We start from the raw sequence: 26,371 nt of genomic DNA, 5'->3' as shown, positions 1-26,371 counted from the left end.
CAATAGTATCTAGAGAAAGCTATTTTTAGTGAGAACAGCTTTTAATAGCTAGCTTTGTATCAAATATTTTTACAGAAAACTATTCTTACAAAAAATGCTCCTTAGTTTTCACACCTGTACAAAAGAGGGGCAACAAGACTTTGTGGGGAGGATCATTTTCCTCCCTTTCTTCCCAGCAAGATGTACAAAGATCAGGTCAGTATCACAGGATAAGCTGGGTTATTCCTGACAAGAGAAAACTCAGGTTATTTGAGTATTATCAGGTGCAACATGAGCACATTGCAGCAGACTGCAAGCAAAATTTAGACCCACTGATAGAAGCTAGGGCACTGCAAGACCCAGATTTATGTACTGCAACTCCACATAATGTTCCCAGATGGGTGCAAAAGCAGTGGAATAATGGAAAACACACTCAAAACAAGCCCTTTAGAGACAGCACACTGGAAGCATCCCATCCTTAGTTCTGGAGGGTTTACAAGCTATTCAAAAGAAGCTGCCGGTCTGGAAGTTGTGCTGCTTGGAGGTGCTGCTTGGAGGTGCTGGACCTGAATTTGTACAAGCTCAACTCCAGCATTTCAGTGTCCATCAGTAGGTATCCAGCTCTTAGTTACATTGCTCAGATATTTCCACTCCTTCAGTGCACAGTATGGCCTCAGCCTTGCTGTCACAGCCCTGCACAGTGCTGATCCCAAGCAACAGAGAAGCCAGGGAAGACTGTTCTGCTGGATCTCAGGCATAAATGAGGCAGAGACTTGGGGGTGGGAAGGCTGAAGGCAGCCTTAGCTGCAATCACCCTGAGATGCTGATGTTGTCAAAGACAGCAGGAAGGTCTTGTACCATAAGTATGAAATGGAAAAATGTGGAAATGGGAAAATATGAGCCTGCAGCTGAATAGGGCAGGGGAGCCAGTGACACAGACGCTGAGGTAACAGTGTCTCGTTTGCCTCAGTCTTTCTTCACTAGCAAGATAAACCTTCAGGGGCCAGAGAAGCTGGTGAAAGACTCCATCGAGGAAGAGGTACCCTTGGTGGAAGAGGAACAGCACAGAGAAGGACTCTTAAGCAAATGGGTCACACTGACTCCATGGCCCCCGATGGGATGCACCCACGAGTGCCAAGGGAGGTGGGTGATGTCATCGTGAGGCCACTCTGTCTTTAAGAGATTAGGGTGGTTGGGAAATGTGCCTGATGACTGGAGGAATGCAAGTATCACTCCTACCTTCAACAGGACGCTGGACTGAAGGAAGGTCAGTCTCACCTCAGTCCCTGGGAAGGAGAAAGAGCAACTGATCCAAGAAACCATTTCTAGGCACATGAGGGGCAAAGTGATCAGCAGTGCTGAACACAGGTCCATCAAGGGGAAACTGACCAACCTGATACACTTCTACAATTAAATAACTGGCTTGATAAATGAGGAAAAAGCAGAGGGTACTAAGGCCGTTGGTTACGTGTCTCAGGATCCTCAGAGACTCTTGATGTAGGAATGGAGTGTGGATCTAATGAACATGTACAAAATCCTGACTGGATAATGTAAAGAAAATGGAGCCAGGTTCTTCTCAGTGGTGTCCAGTGACAGGACAAGAGGCACGAACTGAAATACCTAAGTTCCCTCTAAACATTAGGGAATAGCTTCTCACTTTGATGGTGATAAAGCACTGGCACAGCTTATCCAGAGAGATTCATCCTTGGAGATACTAAAACCTGCAGCACTACTGCCCTGCCTCTCTAGCTCTTTTGAGAACTCCTGTCTTACTCAAGTAGCACATGCTTCTCCAACACCAGAGAAGTCATCAAGCACTGGAAACTTTGCAATCATGTGAAGAACCTGATGCAGAACAAATGCTAGATTAGGCTTGCAGCGATATAAAATCATTCATCTTTGTTATGGCAGCTGCTTCCAGTGCTGAACACCTGGGTAACCATCAGAGGGCCAGAAGAACAAATCTGGCACTCCATTACTCTTACCTGTTCTCCCCATCTTTCACCCAAATATATTCCAAAACTTTTAGAAAAAAACCCAGCAGCACGCTATTCCTGCCTCCACCACCACAGCACTAGAACACAGAGATGGGCAGCCCTGCTATAATGAGATCTACTTTCCCATTGTTTTCATTCTCCATTGCCTCAAATCCAGTCCAATGCTTCCCAGATTTACTCCAGTGTTTTACATACAGACACATTAGCTCCCGAGGAAAAAAGGGCCATAGCCGAACAAACCCAGGCTATACATTATAAAAACAAGACATTAAGGGATCTATCTCTGCAAATCTGCTCAAAATTTTAATTCCTTCTCCCTGGGCCACTCATAATACGAGGAAACAGTGGAAAAAACAGAAAATAGGAAGAGATTTCTGCGGCTGGAAGTTTCCAGAGTGTCATCTGTCTCATTATGAACTTGGGAAGAGGGTTCCTTGCAAAATTCTGCAAAAGCAATAACTTCTCAGGGGCTACTCAAAGTTTCTGGAAAAAACTCTGTAGAATCCCAGACACTTGCTTTCTACAACTTCCTTCAGTTCATCTGAATGTATCTGGTTTTGTGTCTACCTTTCTGTATGTGGATAAAACACAACTTCAAGCAAGAACACACCACATGACCATTGAAAACACTGAGATTATGGTAATTCATGACTAAGACTCTACTAAGAACAGAGTGAATACATGAATGACACACAATTTTCTGATTTTCTCAATGCAGCAGCATCTCATATATCTAAAGCTGAAGATGCTACCGTGTGCCTACTAGGCTCTTCCCTGAGCGTGTAGGAAAATGTTTGTACACATTACAGATAATTAAGCTGTTGGACTGCTTACTTCCCTAGGTAAGTCTTCCTAAGGAGAAGAAAGGACTTGTAACTTCTAAGTCTTGCAGGCTGAAAATGCAATTTATATATGTAGCCAAGAAAAGACTTTCCAGTATAAATTGTAAATTTTCAGTGTAACTGGATGACAGAGTGTTACAGACAACATTATAGGAGTAAAGCTAACTGAAAAATTGCAGAGAAGGCTTCTCTTAAAAAAAACAGGAGGCAAACTTTCCCCTACATACTGAATATTCAGATTCCTTTTCTCAAGTATTTTTCTTAGTCTTCTTGACAACTGGATGCACTCTGTTTACCAACAAGACTAATCAGCAGCTGGAAACGCAAATGTAATTTAGTCTGCAGCTTAACTGAAGCTGTAGTAGGTATATTTTCAGTAACAGTTTGAAACTTCAGGCCATTAAAATCATTAACAAGCTTGAAGATATGAATGACTCATCTACTTAAGTGCTTTCATAAAGAAACTGAGCCATGCATTCATTTGCTTATACAGCTGTTTTTACCATTTATCAGTGTCATGCTTATAATTTAAGTAATTTAAGCACTTGAAATTTTAAAATAGCGCATTGCAATGTCCCAACATTTAAATGATCAAGAAATTACTGCAAAATTGTGTTCACTGTCTAGATATATGAATATCAAAAGAGATAAAAAAAGGAATCCAACTCTGTAAGCATATCAAAGTTTAAACAGAGTAATTCCAGTGACTTTTAAACTTTTGTCCTGTTGACACTGTAAGCACTGAGACAATTCATTTGGCGTTCATGCACGTGGGCCTTACAGCTGATTAAGGCACAAATAGGGTTTTACACTGGACAACTCTCAGCTCATTCTCTGGATTGAAGGTGCATTAGTGGCTGGCTCACAGCAAGCTCTTGGAGTGAAACCCCAGATTACACTGACCTAAGGGAAATGGTGAACCCTGAGATCCCTCTGGGAGCCACACCAAAGCAGTGCTTCAAAGGCACACTCCTCACTTGGGCTAAAACACTGCAGGAGATACAACCTCCAAGTACCACAGGCACCCTCACTGCTACCATTTGCTTCTTGGCTGAGTACTACTTACTTTGCACACAGAAACTCCGTGTCTCACAACTGCTTTCAAACATTTGCCACTAAATATCCTATAGTTTCCTCTCTGATTAACTTCCGAGGAAATCTGAAATAAATAATATATCCATTTATTTTATGCTTTTGCTAGTTGTTTCCTGAACAGCTAGAGTAGTTCTAACTATACTTTATGATTTATAACCTTTTAGACTTGTCCATATGAATTTTTCTATATGAGATCATAAGGCTTAATTCATTTAAATGAAGAATAAAATAAAAAGTTCCTCTACCACAGCAACAGAAAAAAACTAAACATAAAATCGAAAAGTAAAAGACACAAAGACCAGATGTGGAAGTTTAACATATAAACAGAGAGAAAATTTCTCATCAAAAACCTAACAAATTTATATAGATTTTATCTCAAAACCCCCCATGGGAACAGTCCACTCTATCAGATAGCACTAAATATCAAATGAAGAAGAAAAACATTTTTCACCAACTCAGAGGGTTTTTTTACTTGTGTTTGAGAATTCCATTCAAGTTTTTCAAAAAGTAGCACCAACCTCCCTTTCTAACAGCATTCCCACTTGTGACAGATCTACCAGATATCTCCTTTTATTTGTAGAAATCAATTATTTTTCTTTGTTTTAAAACAGAAATGTAATATTCCCCTAAACTATCAATTTAGTTAAGTGCATCCTCTCTACCATCAAATAAAATAGTGTCTTGAAACTAGCACCCCACATTTATTTTCCTTAGAGCACACCTACCTGCCAGTAACTTCCAGCATCTTTCTACCCTACTGTGCATTTACCAGGGTGTAGAACATCCCTCTGCATCTCCACCTTCTCCTGACACCAATGCCACAAAACCATGAGCTAACTCTCATATTTCAACCCAGTTATTCCCATATGATTTAAAGTTTGTCTTCCAGGCTTAGCATGACATAGATACACCTTATACTTTTGGAGAAGGAGAAAAAAACACAAGCCCTAATTTTACAGCGCATTCATTATAGCAGAATGCAGATTCAATTCAATTTAATATGGAGAAAAAAAACCTTGAAAAATCACATTTTTAGCATAAAAAAATCTACAGAGACCTTTCCATTAGTAAAGACTTCCTAAGAAGCAGAACAAATTTCGTATAATCCTTTCATGGCAATGGAATTTTGAATCCTTTGTGAAAAGCTATTCAAGAAGCATCCAAAAACATGCATCTGAGCAAACTCCTGCAATGCATCCAACAAAGACATATTATCCAGTTCAGACACAGTAAATTAGTAGAATACTACTGCAGTTTTGCAAATGCCATTATTTCAAATATTGTATACATATGAGTTGGACGATTCAACCTTAAAATAAAAAAAGATTCCTTGAAATGTGAAGGAAAGACAATTGGTGCAGTAGCTTGGAAACAGAATGGAAAATATTTAAAACCTTAAATGACCTGAAATATAGACCTAAAGAGAGAATCCCTTGTGACTTTGACCAAAGCTGTGTGTTCCTTGTACTCCTTTCTGCTCACAGAAGAAAAAACCTCCAGAACAAAAGCAGACTTTAAACAGAAGTGAACAATACTCTATAAATAGCTGAGGGCTGAATGCTGTCTGACCAGCTAGGAGGCACCTAAGGAGTTAGGGATCCTTCATAATGTTAACCCTGTTCAGTGAGCCTGGCAAACCTCACTGGAGAGCAAATGCTAAGATTCAGATAAACTGTTTCATTGCTGTTTTAGAAGGTAGGTATCTCCCCAGTGGAGAAACACTGGCATATTAAGCTGAAAAAGAAAGAAGAATTCTGCATTCCCCCTCCACAGGACACACTCCTTTCCCCTCACTTGACAAAGTGACTTGCCCACAACAATTCTGCTCTTGAATATAGGATGGTTGGTAACCTCTCATATGAGGAGACCCCAAAGACCAGCAAGTGGCCCATATAGTAACTTGCTTTTTGAGCCACAAGTAACAAACAGGCTTCACAGTTCTTCTGGTTGCTGCAGACATAAAAGGTAGTTTTCCTCTTAAAAAATTATTTCATGTGGTGGAAAAAACCTGACTTTTTGCCCTGCCCTTCGGTCTGAGAAAACACACAGACAAGCACTGCCTGCAGCTGACAGGTTCCTCGGGGCAGAAGTCATGCTGGATCCCTCATCTTGCTCTAATAAGAAAAAAAAAAGCAATCAGTTTCTCTTATCAAAGAACTTAAAAACTATATTCTGTAATAATTTTAAATTAATTACAGAGTAACTCAGCATTCTGTAAGAAAACCCATGATGCTTAGTGAGAAGAAAAAAATCCGTCTTCTAGTGGCACTGTTACAGGACTTGCTCCATCATAGCCACCTGAATGCTTGGGCTCTCTATTGTAAAAGTCTTCAAACACTCCTTCAAAAGAAAGGCTGTCCTAGCAATCTATGCTACTTCACTTGCAAATGAAGCACTACTCATTATATATAATATTTGTGAAGCCATACTATAAGAAGGACAATTTTTAGAAGTGTGTTTACAGCCAAGTGATATGATTGGCATCTTTAAAAAAGGGATCTAAAGACAATAACTGGGGTGACAAACAAAAACATGTTGGCACACAGTTTGAATAGTAACATTTCCAGTTCCCAATTCCTCCTACTGCATTTTAAAATTTTCCACTGGTAATTATAAGATGTATCCAATATGATATTGGAACAGTTGAATTTGTCAGTGACTGCTCCAGACATCTGCAATTACATTCTAATACTGTTGAATTTTTCTGATTTAAAAACCCCTTATTTTTCAGGTTTCATTTAAAGCTCCACAGATCAACGAGTAAAGACACACTCAGAATAACTCCCCAGTATTTACTGAAGGTTTATGAAAAAGATTGCTATAGGGAAGCAACCAGTTAAGAACTTGGACACTATTTACCTTCAATCAAATCTCCTTTTCATGAAGAAAAGCTACTCAAATGAAACAAAGCATGGTCTGTAACTAAACTTTTCAAGCACAAACATCCTTGGCACAGCTTGCTCTTAAAACCATCTTTTGTGCTTTGTAACAAAGATAAGAACCAAAGGGTGGGATTTGACTTAACAGATGCCGAAAGTTCAAGTCAGCAAAACAACCTATCTCCAAACTACTTTTTCTCCGAGAACAGGAGGGGATGGAATGATTGGTGCAGAAATACAAATTAGGAAAGGTCAACTTCACCACAAATATGTGAGACAAAGACAAAAAAGCACTGAGAATCAACCTGAACAGAACAAGGAAAACAAAAGTACCAACTGTCAAAAAACCAATGTCTTAATAACCCAAAGAATGTGGTTAAAAGGGGATGGGAAGCACCTCAGTTGCCTAAAGCAGCCCTAATGAAGCTTTAGGTGGTCACTAAGGAGATCTTAACCCTGTCAGATAAAGATTATATTATAGCTGAAGGACTCAGGATATTTGGACAATTTTCAAGAGGACCTGAAAAAGGCACACCCTTGATACAGAAACTATCAACTGAGATTCAGCACTTGTTTCCATTTATTCAATCCTCTAGAATCCAGACCTACAATTTTCTAGCTGGCAAACAAAGTAAGTTGATTCAATGTAGCAGAGGGTAGAGTACTTGGGAAAAACTTGAAAACACACTTGAAAAAAAAAAGACCCTACCTTTGGAGGGGAAAAAAAAAGTTAATTAAAATAGCTTCAAAAAGCTGTTATTACCTCAGTATTATTTTTCTCATGTGGAATTTTGGGTAACAAGAGATCTTTCAAATAAAAACAATCCTATATGAAAACTTATTTTTAATATACAAGTACAGAACCAAATTATGCTTTGCATGCCCAGAATCCTCTTCCATTTTAGAGTCTTCACCAAAATCACTTCCAAACAGGAATGACATTAAAATTTTGTAGAACAGCTGGCTCATGTGAAAACAGCAAGATGTGCTGCCAACAGAAGCACTTCTCTTTAGCAGCTGATCCTGGATTACAGTCTGGAGTGTTTTACCACTGCTTCTGGGAAAAAAAACCTCACTGAAACTGCAGTAATTTTTTAATTGCTTATATGGACTACATCAAAGAATCTGTTTACTTCCAAACTGTGAGAAATATAAGGGAATTCAGTCATTTAAGCATACTCTCAGCTTGCAGTAACTATGAGAACATTTGTTATGCCAAGGAAAAAAAATGTAGAAAAAGAAAAATTTTTGCTTTGGAGGTTGAATGCAAACAATAGTTTTGGGAAAAATAAAGCTGGTGAAAGTTTCAGCTCCCAATGCCTCAAAACATCCCTCTGAATAGCCATTTAATCACAAGAGTACTGTACAGACTTGGAAAATGCTGGCCAATCCTGTGTTGCATTACCCATATAAGTTAAGTTTTAAACCCAAGAAAAAAGTACCTCTAACAACCTTGCAAAAATCAGTCAGAATTTGGTTATCTATAAAAATATTTATCACATTGTCTTATTACCTGAAGGATGCTTTCTTCTCCCAGATGTTTAATTTAGCATGCTGAACTTACAGGAAATTAATCATGGCTGTTTTCTGTGAAACAGACTCAAACAATATTTGAAACTTTGCAAGTGTAATAATCTATAAAATTGGAGCCATCAGATCATCTATGTCGAACTTCCTTAACTTGCTTCACCTTAAGAGAAGCATTTCCAGGGAAGCACCATCCAACTGACAAATGCCACCTATCACTGCAAATTCTTAAAGCAAATCAGTCTTTCCCACAACTGGGAGAGGAGGTGGTTGCCTGTCAAGGATCTCTTTGCAGAGTTTAGGGCTGGGTTTTTTTCCCTGCTCAATGATTATACACTCTCTTTGAAGGCTGAGTGGGTTTCCTGCTTTGTTAAGGAGACATATTGAATGTCTCTAACATAGAGTGAGATGCTCATTAAAATGCATCGAATACACTTGAGTAGGAAAACTGCATTTACTTACCAAATTACATCAAGGAACAACAATGAACTGCTGCTCCTATCAAACACACTTTGATTGATTTGGGATTCGTTATCTCACTCCCAAAATCAATAAATGGGCTGTATTTGCTTTCTGTAGTTTTCCAGCAATCTTAATTCTATGCAGAGATCTTAATCCCCCTGAACAAGCTGCAAGATTCAACCTCATTCACCAATGCTTAACTGAAGTGCTGCCTCTGCAACACAAAGACAGAAGGAATAAGCTTTGAGGGAACAGTCTTTAAAATGAGACAGGTTCCTCTGTAATCCCATGGCCACTGACATGGCAGGCCCGCAGCCAAAACCACAGTGCAGTTCTAGAAATGAACTGATCCTCCAGTTCTGGCCAATTCCAATAATGAACTGTGGTTCTTACCAAGGGAGTCTGAACAAGACATTTTCAAAAGGACCTCACTATTATGCACAGAAAACTCTAATGGCTCCAGAAATGTAAGTAGTTTAGAATACAGACACACCACAGAATTCAGATTACAAGTTTGAAACAATTATGTGGGAGAAGTTCTACCAATAGGAGCAAAAGGAATTTGAATTTTTTTCAGACAAACAACACTTTCCAATTACCTGTAAACACAAGCAATTGTTTGCTTTAGGATTTGCTCACTCCAGACTTAAGGTTAAATGTTTTCTTGAACATCCAAACACTGACCACATACAGAAATTTTGATCCCCTTTCTGTTTGCAGTTAGAATCACTGAGTGTCCCCTTAAATAAAATCGATTCTAAGGGAATGGAGATAATGAAAGATTTAGTTCTTAAAATTAACTTCACAACATATATTTTTTTCTAGATTGACCTTACACAGAAGCTCTTTAACAGACAGATTGCCTGATGATTAAGTGAACTATGCTAATGCAACAAATGACCCAGGAGGCAGGAAATGATGCCTTCAAATCACCAATATTTCTAAGTTTAGACCTTACAGTTTTTCTATACTGTAAAAATCAAATCAATAGCACATTCCCATCATCTAGAAAGGAGTTTTGGAAGACTGTTCAGTGTAATAGCATTACAACTTTACTAGTGAAACAATGCAATTAACTGCCTGGGTAAGAAAACAGAGGAGCCATCATTCTTTGGCAAAATGGTTGAATTTCAACAATTATTTTGTCAGCCATATTTGAGATGTGCTGCTGGCTATTAAGGGTACTTTCAAGAAGACTTTGACCACATACCAGATAGTTCCTTAATATGTTTTGAATGGTTTGTCACTGAAATTGTTTATGAAAAATATCCCAGACTATAACAAATCTAAGTCTGACAGCTTGGGGAAGCACTGAGCTGTAAAAAAACTTAGGTCTCAAGAATCTTAGAGTGTCTCAAGACTGGGATCTGGAATAAAGTTACAGTGACAATGAATATATTCATTCAACTGGGATAAAAGATGTCACCAAAAAAATTTTGCACCAGAGTTTGCAGCAGTCTTTTCTGTCAGTAAGAAAGAAAGGAAAACTATAATTTCTGTCTTCTAGAAGAGTGACTGTTGTAAGGAAGTACTATTATACTTGAAAGAAAACACTTAGGAATCAAAATATCAGCGTTCCTTTTAAAATTCTAGTAAATGGGCACAGAAAAGATAGTTGTGAGATTTCTGAGGCTCTGAGCTCAATTTTCCTTGATTATGAATTAGCAATGGATCCAGGAGAAATCTCCTACTGGAGAGGAAATGCAGCCTATCAGTTTTCTCAAAGATTTTTTTTTTTCCTCCATGCTTGAGAATTTCAGAAGTGGCACCAATCAGAGAATGATCATGGTATTCTCTAAGTTTCAAGACTGAAGGCTAACATTAAATGTAAGTGCTAGCTTTTTTTTACGTGCTACGGCTCCACTGTCAGTGACTACTGGAAAAGTGTAGAGGAGCAGCAAAACCTACAGTCTCTGTAGGTTTTAATAGGAATGAGCTGAGCCAGATCACAGGAGTAATGGATCATATGGGGACTGTTTCTTGTTCATCTTCTGTTTTTCAGAGACTGTTCTTGCATTTCCCCTCTTATACAGTACCCTTTTAGCACATAAAACACTTACTGAACATGAAAACATCAATTTAAAGCTTCAAACTTAAAATGTAATTGAAATGACGGGCTCCTTTCTTATCAAGCAGAATTTCCTGCCTAGTAGACACTGGGTCAGCATCTGAACCAGCACTTTGTGAGTATGTTTTCCAGCACGCCAATCAAGCTCAATACTGAATACAATTTAGCAAACTGACAAGAAAACTCTTAAAGAGGTGGACAGAATAGAAAAGTTACTTAAGAAGCTGCTCAAAGACTTTATCCCAGCAAGGACACTACTAGCTCTATTTAGTTTCTGAGTGAAGAAGTATTGTCAAGCTTTTTTAAAAACCTTTCTGTATCTGGAACAAAACTTAATTACAAATGCACTTGCTCTATCTTTTTACACCATACTTGGGGAATAATTACTTAGCAATATTCCTTAATGTGACTCTTTCGTCCTTTTTGTTTCCAAAACCTGGAATGTCTTCCACACAAGGAAACATCACAGGATTAGGATGACTTAACCATAACATGCCTTGCTGCTTCAACTGTGTTCTAAAACATTCATCATTTGCTTGTCATTCCTCTTCCAAACTTCATTTGGGAGAAAATTTTTCTTCTATCCATTCAAATACTCGTAACTTGCAGACTTTTTTCTGAAGAAGTTCAATGATTAGAAATACCCATGATTAACTAAAAGGCCACGCAAGCTTCTGCTGTAGCTCTTTCCACAATAAAGCCAACATACAGCAACATGACTACCCCAATCAAAATGTCTCCATAAACATTTATATATACATTTATATACATTCTGTGGCAGTTTTTGCAGTTTCTCTCATACCTTCTTTGTGTGCTAGAACAAAGCTCAGAAAAGTTAAAATAACGTAAGCCAGTTGCTTAAGACCTACTACTTATATTATCCTCATTAAGGAAAAAGTGTTAGAGCTTAAAGTCTTATGGCTGGGAATTGAGTTTGGTTAGAGAGCAGAAAGGAAGTACAACACACATCTGAGTCATGTTTTCACTTTCAGCACCCTATAGTACAAGATGATGACCCCTGCAATTCTAAATTAAAATCTTATATTCCTTGCCTTTAATTGTTAAGCTTAGAAAGTATTAACAGGCTGCAAATTAAGAACCATTCATTAACATATTTAACATAAGCACTTAGTTTATTAAATTCTAGTATACCAGCAACTTGGTTGATAGTCATTATCCAACAGTCGATGCTGGGACACTAAAATCAATTTTGAAGAAGAGACTAGCAAGTTTAAATTTCTAAGTAGAAAAGCATCCTAACAACCTCATTGTTATCAATGACCAACATAAAATTATCTCAAAAAGTCAGGACAAAAAAAGCATAGCTTTACAAACATGCTTTAGTTTACTTAAAGTAACACTGCAGAGGACATGGGCCTATACTTGACACAGCATTGAGACAACTTAAAAAGAAGCGCAGTTCAGTTGCCTTCAGTTCTTTCTGAACAGGTGATATCCTGGTTCTCAGTAAGACATTTACTAAGACCACTTCCTTAAATAAATCCCAAAACATTGCAGAGACAAGCATGACAACTTCACAGACTTACAAGAAAAAGTTACCTACATATAGTTTAACATCAGGTGGCAAATACCAGATTGTAAGAAAGCATGCTGAATAGCACAAACACAATGAAACATCATGAACGCGTCTTTCATTTGAAAAATTCTTACCTGGGTACACTGCCTGTTAAACTTCTTTCACTTGATGATGACGATGATGATCCAGGTCTCTTATCTGCTTTCCTTCCTAGAGTCTCTGTTGCACTAGTCTGAGGTTTTTCACCTTCCTCTTCTGGCTTTTTTTTTTCAGTATCACTTTCATCACTGCCTTCTCCTAAGATGTCGTCCACCTGTCAAAGAGTGGAGGAGTCAGTTTATCTTCCAGCAGACTACTCTGTATTAATCTTTCATAATCATTGCATCATTCTTAAACCATCATTAAGAATATGCTTCAAGTTTCCTTGGCCTTCTCTGTCAAAATTTAAATTAAACCCCAATGTCTTCAACACAGCTTCTGTAACAACTCCAGCAACATATTATTCCAATAAAGTATATTTATTCCATGCTTAGCTTAAGGTAGATATACATAAACTCACATACATGATAGTCACACAAGAAACTATTATAAAAGGAGTGCTGTCTTCTGAAATTAAAGGGATAGATAATTTATACTATTGTAACAAACTGATGCATACTTTCTACTAGATATGTTTCATATTATTATAACATACAGAATCACTTGGGCAAGGCATATTAAAATGTCTAGTTAGAATTCTTATATTTACAGGTAATCCTTGACACATATATAACTGTAAAGAAGTCAATTTCTAAATAGTACAGTATGAATGAAACAGAATGTACAAACCCCACTTTAACCCGACTGCCTGATTGTGCTAATTAATGAGGGCAAATCTATCAAAAGCTTACATATTTTGTTAAATAATTGTCTTATACTTTTGAAAAGTTACCATAGAATTTGATAATCCTTTAAAAACCAATGAATTTGCTGTGACAGGTCTGGATCTGCTTAAACCATCACTAAAAGCAAATCATACTCATGATCCACCCTAATGAGCTTCAAAAGATTATAATCCCTTTGAGTAGCATTCAACCTTCAGAGAGAGATGAAAACAAAAAAATATAGGTGAAGATTCCCCCAGTCTCTCAATTTTTGTGACTGGCAGAAGACACGGAAATAAGCCGTGCGTGAGCATTTCTCTACTGATATTTAAGAATTTTTCCTAGAAGTATCTTATCTCAACATAAACCCAAAAGCTAAAAGAAAGCTGTAAGAAAGTAATTCATATTTGATCATTCATAAATGGACCTTTAATTTCTTTGTTCAGCTCATTAAAAGCAGCTGCAAACCAGTTCAGCACATCTAAACCCAGATGGCAGTTTCAGTTATAAACTGTAGGAATTCCTGGGTCAAATCCAATTATATTAGTCCAAAACCATTTTTCCTGTGAACAGAAGTTATCATATGCATGGCAAATAAGGATCATGGAATGCAATTAAAGGTCAGGGAGACTGAAAGCACTGCTAGAGGTAAGGCAATGGTGAACCAAGGAGAAGAATGTGAAGTACACAGGATGGGGATTCTCCTGTATGTACAGAACATAGCACAAGTCTCAAGTGTTTTAAGTGTTGCAGCTTGGGATGGGATGTCAGGAAGACCCTGCCTGTATAGATTTGGTAGAAGACACTCCAGGTAGCTGACATGGCCAGTAATTGACAGCACAGATCCACAGCTCTAACAGCTCCTTTCCTGCAAGTCTTTAACATTTAAAATTACAGTCCTTTATTCCAGAAGCAATATTTTTCCAGAAAGTCTCACGTTTAAAACTATGTTCTCACTACAAAATACGTTAAGGCTTTCAAAGGATAAAGTTAGGCTGATAGACATCCAGCATTACAGATGCCTCTCTCAAACTGAAGTTTGATAGTGTTTTAAAATATACTTTGTGTGAACAGTTTTGACAGACTAGCAGTCTACTTATTGCCATGTCTGTTTTTCTTTCATCCTTTACAAAGACAACATTATTTGTCTGAAGTCTGAAATGCCATTTAATATTAGAATTACTAAAATTAGTTGTACACAAATATAAGACATTTCTCTGAAACACCATATAAAATGCACATATAAATCACAGAAAAAATAAAATGTAAAAAATCATTGCATATGAAAATGATGTGGGATAGTCCCTACAAATCTCTAACTAGAAAGGCACCCAAAACATGAATTCCTGTTTAATTATCGACTAAATTGCAAGCATGCTGAAAAATATAAGTGTTACATCTTCATCTTCCACAATTCTTAAAAGAAATGGAAAACAAACAATATTTCATTGAGGCAGTGAGATTTCAGCCCATGACACTTGAACAAGTCAACAGGCAAAAAAACTTCATTAGTATCTAAACACCAACTATCGATCTCTACCTGAATATATATATACATATATATATACATATATATACATACATATATATATACATATATATACACACACACCTGAATTTTGAATAAATAAAGTTCAAGGAACAGAGGAAACTTTTAATCTGATTCGGAACATGACAGATACAGATGTACCAAGAACCAACTATAGTTTCAGCTTATGTGATTGGATTTTAGATGATTAATATAAATAGAACATATAACACTTCAGAAGAAAATGCCAGCTAATTCCAAATCTTACTGGTAAGATACAGTGAAGGGATGGTTACTGCTTTAGTACCCATAGCAGCTACCTTTGAAATAGACTTTTATAACCCTGCAACAATGATTAACATTGAAAAAAGAAAAATGATTCATTCCTTGAAAATGATGAAGTTGTTTAATTCAGCAAGAGAATCAAAAGCCTGGCAACTCTAAAACACTCAATTATAAAAGCCAGTAAAAGTCCTCATGTGACAAAGCTATTTTATTTCTCATTTAGGAGAAGCAGAGCATCACTCATGCAAAGTAAAAAGACCAAAGAACAATGAGATTTTTAGTCTCATTCTCCAATTAAGAGCTGAAAAGTTCATGAAGCTTTGCTAAAAGGGAAGTCAAAGCCTTCTGTAGTACTAACTAGCCAGATCAGCTCAAAATGTTTTTACTCCAGAAGTTGAGTTTACACATTCAAAATGAATTAAGACTCCAAGAAAAACACCAAAAAAACCCCCCAAAAAACCAAACCAAAACCAAAAAACCTGCTATGAGCAACTTCAATTTTTCCTTAAGGAAATGTTTTGATACAGCTTTATGGATATGACAGAGAACTATCATGATACATTTTCTGGAAGTAACAACTACATACACAGTAAAGTAAACTACATCTTTAAAAACAAAAAGGAGCTGTGAATTAACTTTAATTCTTGTTTTTCAACTAGCAAGTGCTTTGGGATTTAAGTCCTAATAGAACTGAGAAGCCACCTTAGACAGCCAAGAGGACAACAATTGCAACTGCTTAAAAGATCTCTTAAAAGTGGTACAATTGTCTGAAACACCTCTTTACTGGTATGGAAAAAAAACTACAAAAAGAATAGGTTTGATAAAAAACAGTAAATTTTGTGCTCCAGTACTGCACAGAGGATACACGCATTTCTGCCCCTCCCCACCAGTCTTTCCAAAAAGACTTTTGCTCCAACTGATTGCGTAAGTAAAGGGAGAAATAGAAAAAAAAAAACCTACAGATATTTACAAGGAGTTCTTTAGGTCTATTTCTACTGCTACAAAAACGTCTGTTCATTGCAAGCAATGCAAGCATGCAAGCAACTAGTATTGACAGTAAGTACAGCTAAAACCCAACTCCATTTCAGCATAAAACCTGTGTGTCTTGAGCATTTATTTCAGATTAAAGGCATTTTATTTTAGGACTGGCAAAAAATAATATAGTCTGCCATTTGAACGTGTTAAAAGGTTTTAGTATGTACCTTATATTCCCCCTGTGGGATATAAAATAAAAAAAAAAAAACTCTAATATGATCCTATAATCTTTACCCCTGGCTCCCCTTCCAACATTCCCTTCTGCTTTGTGCCAAACTATTGCTTTTTAGTACAGAAACCAGCTGACTATTTTAGAAACTTTAAAAGAGCAGCAAAATGAGAAGACAGAGGTAGGAAAGAGACACTGAAAATTACAAACCAAGCAGCACTTCTGAGCATGTGAAATTAACAGTGAATGACAGTACTAGACTGTAAATCAAACTAGAGAGAGCGGCAGCTCCATCTCTCTGGAGCTGTACACTGAACTTGCAAACCTTCCAGCCCAGAGCTGTGAAAACAAAACTGCTCTGTCTGCAGCAAAACACATGTAAATAACACTGCAGAAGTTTATTACCTGCACACTATAAAGTAATTTGCAGGAACGAATACAGGACTGTTAACTCTAAAGCAGGTACAGTTATATTCCCACAACCCAGCTTGCAAGAGGTCACCCAACAGTGAGGCAGAACGTGGAGTGCTGGTTCCCTTAACTTTCACAGGCAGTCTCAATTTCAAATCCCACCGGGTTCTGTGCGAAACAGCATAATACAGCTGTTAGCCACATGTCAAACCTAAGCAAGATCAGGTGCTAATTATGCAACTTTATAGGTCAGAATAAAGTTTCTGTGAGAGCTGCCTATTTGAATGCTATCTTCTACTGAACAAGGCATTAATCTAGTTTTTATGTATATGTGTTCCATTGTACCCTTGATAAAATGGCTGAGTTCAACAATATATCTATAAAATATTCCTAATTTCTAGTGAAGCCAAACAGGAAAAAAAGCAAAACCAAAGTGTAAAGAAATATAGTAGTACTTAAAGACAGAGTTAAATAGAAATTCCAAAACAGAACAAACCGTTCCTAGAATAAGAAAAAATACCTGAAGTCAAGTGAATTTGTATTAATGATCACAGATCAGCAGTTATTTACTCTGTAAATAAATTCAACAAAGAATCTGGTTTTATTGGTGTAAAATGGTTTTATGACAAGCTTTCAGAATATCCGAATAGTTTCAAAATAAGGGAATGTGTTTTTCTTCGTAATTTTTATCACTTACTGTATTTATCTTAATAATAATTTTTGTAGCTACCTTTCAACAAAAAGACACCCCCAAGGATATTTACCAGCAGCTTCTTCATTCCCAATTAAAGAAACACTACAACATTTTACTGTCTTTTTGTAATAGAAAAGCATGAATTATAGACATTACTGCTTTGTTCCTCAGCAGCTGGAGTTCCAGAATAAAATCTTCAAAAAGTATCATTTAAAATACATTTTGCTTTTCTAAATACTTTATGGTATATTTTTGAGTGGGAGGTGATTGCCTTTTTCCTCTATGAAGGGGCACTAACCATGGGTAGCTTTTTTTAGTTCAGGCAGTAAACAGATTTTTCATTTATATTCAAAGTCCGGCCTTTAGAATGGGAGCAAAACCAAACCTGTAACTTGTGCTTCCTGGCACTTGTGGTCTGGAATTATTTTCACCTACTGTTATCAAACTGCACATAGAAACATTAGCAGCTCCTGGTAATAACCTTCCAGTTTCAGGATGAAAAGCAATTACGTGAGAAGAAAAAGCCTTGGCTCGATGCTGAGCATAGTTGCTATGCTCAGACTTGAAAACCAGCAATTTAAAAACACCATGTGGAATTTACTTACAAGGAGCCCCACTGCAATCCCTGGAGGCTGCACAGGGACCCTGATGGGAAATGAAGTGGCAGTGCAGCCCCAACAGCTGGAGTTCCCAATGCTGCTGACAGCACTGGCTACAAAGCCATCACAAGTTTTAATTGCAGCCCTGGGCAACAGACTGTGCTCCTAAAAGGCAGATTTGAAGGGAGAAAACCGAGACCCACTGCCTCTGATAATGTGACCACTTAACCTCTGCAAATGAAAAGGCAAGGTAACTGCAACTACAGCTGCATAATTCACTACATTTGGGCTTTACTACTGCAATTAATACTTTGGAATGAAATAAAATGTCACTTGGAGATTGCATACCAATACTGCTATTAAAAAGCACTAATAACAATCCTGTATCCTTGCTTATGATTGAATGGGATCGATTATTCAAATAATGCCATTTAAAACTTTGAATATCCCACCTGGAGAGCAATGCTAGATTTGAGTGGAAACATTCTTAAGATGCCTGGAACAAATATGTGAAACTGCTAAAAGAAACATAAGGGGCAATCCTTCCTTGACAATTAGGGCGCCTCAAGCGCTGACTTAAGGATTCTTAAAGTCTTTCTAAAACATAAATTTTGTTATAGAACAAGGGGAATGGCTTTCAGCTGAAAGAGAACAGATTTAGATTAAATTTTAGGAGGAACTCTTCCCTGTGAGGATGGCAAACCACTGAAACAGCCCAGAGAAGCTGTGGATGCCATACCCCTGGAAGTGTTCAAGGCCAGGCTGGACAGGGCTCAGCACAAGCTGATCTAGTGGAAGGTGCTCCTGGCCATGGCAGGGAAGCTGGAACAAGATGATCTAAGTCCCTTCCAATCCAAGCCATTATATGATTCTCTGATTATTAGTATAATGAAAATTGCTTTCTTTCATTAAATTGGTAACACTTCACTGGTGCTGGAAAGAGGAAAAAGCCCATTCCTAACTATTAATTTGTGAAATTTAAATTAAATTCACATGGACTAGAAGTCACTGATTTTATATTAACAATTTTTTAATTCAAAGACTCTAAAGAGAAAATGTTTCAAGGGAGATAATACAATCATTTATTCAAAGCCTTTCTGAGTCAGGGACATCACTGGAGCCTGGAAGCTATGGCTTTTTCTGATTATATAGCCATCCATAACTCTAATCTTCCTTTCCTTTATTCTGTTTTCAAAAGAAATCTTTTGCCAAAAGATTGTTACATAGCAATAGGCCTCTAAATCTTCATAGTAAATTTTTTCAAAGGGTGAAGTCTAAGATTAAAAAAAATTAATAATACCCGAGTGGCCAGAATACAGTTATTCACCTATCCAGGAGGACAGACTCAATGGGAACCACTTGAAAACAAGAACAGCATCTCAATTCCACCTTGCCTGCCCATCAGCTCATGGCTGGGATGGAGAGGAGACAGCCTGAGGCCACAGGAGGCAGCAAGTGTGGAGCCCTCTGTTCCTTTGGTTGCAGCATTTCTAAAACAACGACACCCCAGCATACATAGGAGTTCTGTGGCTGCTAAATGCAATGATTCTTCAATTTAGACTGCTGAAAATATCCATGCCAAAATTCCAGAAAGGCTCCAACAACGTAAGTTAAGGGCCAGTGAGTAAGAGCATGATCTACAGTTACCCTTCAGCGAAAGAATGTGTTTTTAGTCTGTTACTGACCATTATTTATGAAAAGTTCTGGCCTTAGGTAAGGCAAAAAAGCAAGTATTTGGAAGAGGTTTGTCCTGGGGTTCTTTGCAGGGAAGCAATCCTCTGCTGACATGGGAACAGAACACTGCCTCCTCAGCAGCAAATGACTTTTCAGGTCACTCTCATAGCTATAAGCAACTGTGGCTTGCCCCATGACTTAACTGCACATAAAAGAATCCACTTAGTTTGACATCACAAATTTTTGGAAAAGTCTAATAATTTTTAACTTAGTTTTGATCTTAATTTTTTCTTCTGTATATGAAAACTTTTCATTTCACTTTTTTCCTCAGTGAACGGAAAAGCTTTTTATTATTTTTATTCCTGCCAGCCAAATGTTTAGGTACAGTTAACTGAAGAACAAGATATTACCACCCATGCCTTCAAAAAAGCTAGAAAGTATTTCAGCATGCTTTTGAGAGGTGATATTAGGGCATAATACATGTGAACAATTAAAATTTCCTGCAATAGACACAGTCTATATTAAAAGATTTGGGCTGAATTTAAGTTGCTTTGAAACAAAAAGTTTTCTTATTACAAAGATGTTACTGGAAGGACAAGCTGTCTGAATTAGGTTAAGTTGTCCCTCAGTACATAAAATTTAAGGGAGAATGTGTGATGTAACTCAGTCTCATTCCTTCTGAGTAACCTCAGAAGAACTTGTCTTTCACATTCTGTTTCATCTGCTTTTTTTTCTTTAGCATTAGAGCACTTTTTTCTCCTTTCAAATTTCTGACTCAGTTTTTAGAGTCACACAAAGCATTTATGCAAGTATCGAATATCCCTTTGTCTCAAACACTTCCAAGATAGATTTCACTGTTCTCTACCACAATTACCACTGGCTCATCAGAGCAGGTGATGAATCAGAAATATCACGAGTGAGTAGCTTTTTTCATGATTAAACAGAAGAAGCACTCTTCCTCTATCTCCATACACTGAGAGCTACCTTTGTCCTATCTTGATTTTGATAAAGGCATACTTCAGGTTAGAATATCAAAGCTGGCAGTGTTATTATATCTGCTTTGGTAGATTGAGAAACAATTGCTCTAAACAGTTTAAGGAATATTACCAAACCTTAGAAAAAAGCTTTTATGAGATTTCTTTCTCATATAATTCATTTAGACATTGACTTTTATGTCCTGGATGACTACATGCAAATTAAAATGCATCTTGCTGAAACCAAAACTGGTCAGAAAAAGCTATACATTTATCTCCTTGCTTGTTGTGTGACATCTCAGAGACAGCAGCAGCTTAGTGACCTTCAACTGCTTTTTTAAGCTGGGTTACTGCTTAGCTACCTCACTTCCCTGTCCCACTTCATTTCGTGTCTACACTAACACACAAGCAGTAACAGTACATCACAGCAAGAAAAAGCAGCTGCAAAGAGACTGTGGAGAAGGATCTCTATTAAATGTGTAGCCACAACCTGAGAAGCAGAAGACTGCAACAGACTAATGGCCTGGAGAAGTTATGTTACAGTATTACCAGATGCTCTTTTGTGACCAATACAGAATTTCATAATCTGATGAACGGAACCATCCACTACTACTGCAGCCTATTGGTACTATCAGCACGTTCTCTCCAGAAGAGTAAAATTTGTGTCACTGGGCTACCTTTCAAGTTTACCTCTACCTGCAAGTCTTAAAAAACAAAATAAAAAAACCCTGCAACATGCTCAAGTTCAAGGGCCACATATTACTAAGTGTCCTGATTTCACTTCAGGCAAACATTCACCTTAAAGAAATAAGGCAGTGAGCAAGTCCCAAGGTGATAGTCTCTTGCACTCAAATTCTGTTTGAGCTTTTTTTGTAGAAATAAGCACCATCTAAATATCCAGAGACTGGAATACCTAGAGACTCTGTTGATACTATACAAACAGAATACTAATGTACAGAAACTCCTAGAGGGAAGAGAAAGGAAGAAGGAGAAAATTCTTATAAAAATGCATCTTTGGTATACTTTAATTCACAGAACTATCAAGTCTGCAATATGAACAAAGACTAACATCACTGTAGTATTTTCCCAACCAACAAAAAAAGGCCTGATAAAGACTAGAAGTATCTATACCTGTTCCCTTTTTGTTTAACACATTTCAGGGATTTCAGCGCGCTGCATGTGTGTGTCCCTATAGCTCTTATCTTGCAAAACTTTATAGCAACAGGTTAAAAAGCTGTAACATCCTACAGCTGTACTGCTCACCTGTTTCAAAACAAGACAGTATCACACTTTTTGTTCTCAAAGCTACCCTTTCTTTACAGTAGAAAGTATGCTTTGCTGATACACAGCAAAGAACAGCTGTGTCTTATAATTTTGCAAGAACTGTCAGTCTGGCTATTAACTGAAGAACAGTTTTGCTAGAAGTTGTCATAACTTCCTTCTTATTCCTACAGATTTAGCAAGAGACATGCACAATCTACATTTCTTTAAAAATAAATTAACCTAATTTACTAATGAACACTTGCACAGGTTGTTTAAATACAGTCACAAAATACCACTGACATATTAGGTTAGAAATCCTAACATTCTATTAAAAATGACACATGGCAATTTAGGAGGGCACAGAGCCTAGACTCTGAGTGATCTTTTCTGACACTTCACTGCCAAGGGGAAACATCAGTAGGAAGCTGCTAATGAAATGCTGAGGGCAACATGATAGCAGTATGTTACTATCAAGGAATTATACAATTTCTGAGCTCCTAACCTGGTTTTAAATTATTTAGGTTATATAAAAACATAGAAATTTGAGTAAAAATAATTTAGCACAAAAATACTTAGTCCACTTGTACTGCTTCTAATCAGTCCCTCAGAGCAAGCCTTTTTTGTACATAAACTTCAGTTGACAACTATTTTTTGAACACCAAAATACCATCCCTTGACCTCTTGACAGTATCTGCTCTCATGTAGTTTCACTTAAAAACACAAAAGAATCTACGGATGCTGAACACATCTACTGCAGCAATCTCCTCCATGAGCATTTTGGAGAGGACAGCATACTGAGGGCCCGAACCTGGCAAGCAGTGGGATGCCTAGGCACCGAGCCAGGATAAGTGTCATCACTGCTAAAACTCACTTGCACTCTGGCCCAGCTGATACGTTTCTTTCTGATGCAGAGAGGCAGTTCTGAACAGGTATGGACAGGTTTCTTCCATCAATGCAACTTGATGACTGCCCAAATGGTTTTTGAAAGAGAATGGGACAGTTCTCCACATATACTCACTATTTTATCTAGAAATACCTGCTGAACTGGTGGATGGAGTTTAAAATGGTATTTTTTTTCCTAATATTAGAAGCGATCCAGGTTTTTGCAGCCTGCATTTCTAAACAGAAAATCTCAGCTTTTACGAAAGAAGTACTAGGACACGAATCTACATATCCTCTTTCAAGTCATCCTCAAAGGCATTAGTTAATAGCATAGCCAACCTGCAAATACACTTAGCACATTATCCTTGAAAACTGCTGAGAAGCATTTAGGGCTTAACCCATTTGGTTATTCCATTACAATGAGAAAACAAAGAGTGGGAGGAAACTTGATTTGAACTAATTTCCAAACACTTCAACCTGAATTACAGATTATTTAAACTACCTTTGAGGCACTAATGTGCTTCAGCTCAGAGGCAAATGCTAAACTTCTGAAATGCTGCAACAAGAAATGCACTCTTATCGCACAGTCATGATCAGAAAAAGTTGAAGAATAACAGCCATAAATATGGACTTTACTTCAGAAGATACAAGAACCCAAACAATCCTCACTCTAAAAAGAAGATACATAAAAGCTTAAAAGGGTTGCTGATACAATGTGCACACCACCCTCCCATTTTTTGCATCTCAACTTTCAAAGCTTTCCTCAATGAATCCTTGTTATCACATTTTAACAATATTCTCTCTTAGCACAGTGCGGGGTTTCACCATCCCGAGGTTAACTGAAAGCTAACCTTGCTTAAACTTTTGCTTAGAGAGACTGAATATTCATCACTACATACATATTTCAGAGAAAAATAAGTTTTTTTTTTCATTTTCAGAGGTTGAACTCCTTTACTTCTTTTTCAGCAGGACATAAAGCTGTTCAGAAGTCACAGTCTAAGTGAAATTGAAAAAGACAAAAAACTGCTTTCATTTACCTGCATGCACAAGCCTTCTGCAGTTATCACAGCTACAAAGGAACTCAAACTATCGATTTGTAGAGCAACTGGGATACAGTAGGGCTTACTAGCTCAAAACCACTGCTATAAAAACACTGATATGCTGTATTCAGCATAGATTTATTCACACATACTAGGAACAAACCCACCCCTAAGATGGGTAAGCCAGCTTGGATCTGCCTTGACTTGCTAATTTTAACTTACCATTGGCAGCCATCAGCTGGCTTCACGAAGCATTATTTGTCAGTGAACTTCCCTCTTCAATAAGCCTGGTTAGCTTGGTTTTATTACTACAAGAACCCAGAGATAGTTATCAATGTGCTCAAGCTAACAAAACCACCTCAAATAATAAGCACTGGAGAAAACCATTTCTGGTTTTATGAGCAATTTAAGGATGACAGTGAAGACAGAGAAGTTTTGAAACAGTTTCTACTGAACTGGGCAATTGGACTGCTTGATTCTGTACAGACAAGCATGTAGCTTTTAAGTGTAGTAGTGCTGAAATATGAGCATTGTGTATGTGGAAGCATCCTGCATAGCAAGCCTACTCAATAGCAAGAATAAGGCATGGAGTAAGTTAAGGAAAAAGAAAAGAAGCAATCCATAAAACAGTGAAAGATAAGCCCAGCAGCTGAAGAGTGGTCTGTTTCTACAAGCAGCTCAATATTAAGGTGATTGAATACCACGCAGGTTCTGATATGATCTCTGTATCATGGTATGATAGCTATATCCAGTCCGCAATACCTCTGGGATGAAGCAAGTTTGATGTTGGAGCATTGAAATATCTGGGATAGGCAGCTGTCTGTGTTCATCTCTGAGAAAGCAGGATCATCATATTTACCACAAGGAGTGACTGGGAATATTGTCCAGAGCTGACTGTGACCCATGGAAATTAGAAAGTGCAAGCCCATATACAAACCCTATAACAACACAGAGTGACAATGGTGTTCTTTCAAGATCTCAAATTAACGCCACTGCTGTAGACATGACAAAGTTACCGCAGCACAGCCACTCGGGTAATTATTTCTTTCGCAACTCATCGCTGCAGAGAGTTTTGTACATCAGCAGGGGGCTCTAGTTTGGCAGCTTTTCCTAACCTCTGTTAAAGTTGTACATGGAATGGAAATAGTGGCGGTGACACGAGCTAGAACACTTGGAGCTGAAGGACTATCACTCAGAGTAGCTGTATTCAGTGTGCCTGAAGCTGGCACCTAAAAGAAAAAAAACTACCAAAGTAGAGATGTTTTCCCTTGAAAATGTTTCTGAAGCAAGCAAATGCAATTATGCATAAGTTAAATTTAACAGTAAGTCATCTTATGATAACTGATCAAGATCAGCTGATCAAAAAGTAATGGCACAAACTGAACTGTCCTTCAATGCTGCATGTAGAAATAACCCTGCCTTTGTGCTACCAAAATGGACTTGCATTTCTATGACCACAGAATTTCAACCACAAATTAAGTTTTCTAGCAGACTAGCATTATGCAAATGTTTGCAAAGATTCTTCACAGCATTTAACGTACATTATGCTATACTGCCTATCTATATTTCTTTTTATGTTGAAATACAAGTATCAGAAGACCTTGATAAAACAAAAAAATAGTTATGAAAATACCAGTTCAGACTTAGACTGGGACTTGAGCAGATACCTTTAAATATCCCTCACGGAGAGTAACAGCTCAAATTTAAATGTAAAAACATGTTAGACTCGTGATGAGGCTCAATCAGGCCCTCTATGCAGCTGCTCAGAATTATGTGAAGGATCAGCTTGCAAATTGTTTAACATGGCTCACGCAACTCATTTTTAACTGTGGCCAATTAGTGTTGACAGCCTAGCTGAATTTCATTTAGCATATGGAGGTAGATGTATATGTTAAAATAAGGTTATTGAACTCTATTTGAAGAGGTTCTGCCCCATTTTGTTGAGTAAACAAACAGCTGAAAAAGGCTTTCACCTTCTCCTTACTGAGGCCAGGCAGAGACATTATGTACTACCAGAGTAGGTTGAAAAACCTCCACAGAATGTATGGAAAAGCCTTCTTCCCTATAGAATAAACCAATAGCTTGTTATATACATTCTAGAGGTGGAAGCTTTATAGAACTACTTTCCATTTCACATGGAGTAACATTAGAATAACACATTCGCTATAAAATCAGGCATAGTTTAAAAGCCAGAAGTCGTTCATATCTGCAGTACCACAGAGCTCAGGATTTATCCTTATTTGCATAATAATTTTTACTTTATGCTTAACAGAATGATAGCAACAATGAAAAAGAAGCAACTCTCCTAAAAACCCAAGCTTACAATGAAACAACATTGTGAACACCTTTGGGAGAATGGCAGAGGATCTGAATCAACTGTTGATTGAATCAGGAAAATATGAAGACTATGTAAGACGACAGAAGCATCTTTGCTGGCAAGTAAATCAGACCAATCTTGGGCTAAGTTTTTCCTGGATTTCCCTGTTTTTCTATTGACAATCCATCCATCTGATCACTTTGAATTTTATCAGATTCTTCAAAAAGAAGCTAGTGCTGAAGCAAGCATGG

General features: G+C 37.5%; 1 protein-coding gene across 1 annotated transcript in view; it reads right to left on the bottom strand.

Moving 5' to 3' along the window:
* Positions 1–26,371, bottom strand: part of CTDP1 (CTD phosphatase subunit 1) — a 95,916-nt gene that overhangs the window by 16,796 nt on the left and 52,749 nt on the right. The window contains exon 12 of the mRNA XM_084207947.1: positions 12,521–12,699. Coding sequence (XP_084064073.1) covers positions 12,521–12,699 — 179 coding nt within the window. The remainder of the gene's footprint in view (positions 1–12,520; positions 12,700–26,371) is intronic.

This window comes from Fringilla coelebs (assembly GCF_963513975.1).
Source record: "Fringilla coelebs genome assembly, chromosome: 1".
NCBI classification, from domain to species: domain Eukaryota; kingdom Metazoa; phylum Chordata; class Aves; order Passeriformes; family Fringillidae; genus Fringilla; species Fringilla coelebs.
This window is presented reverse-complemented; position numbering and strand designations above follow the sequence as displayed.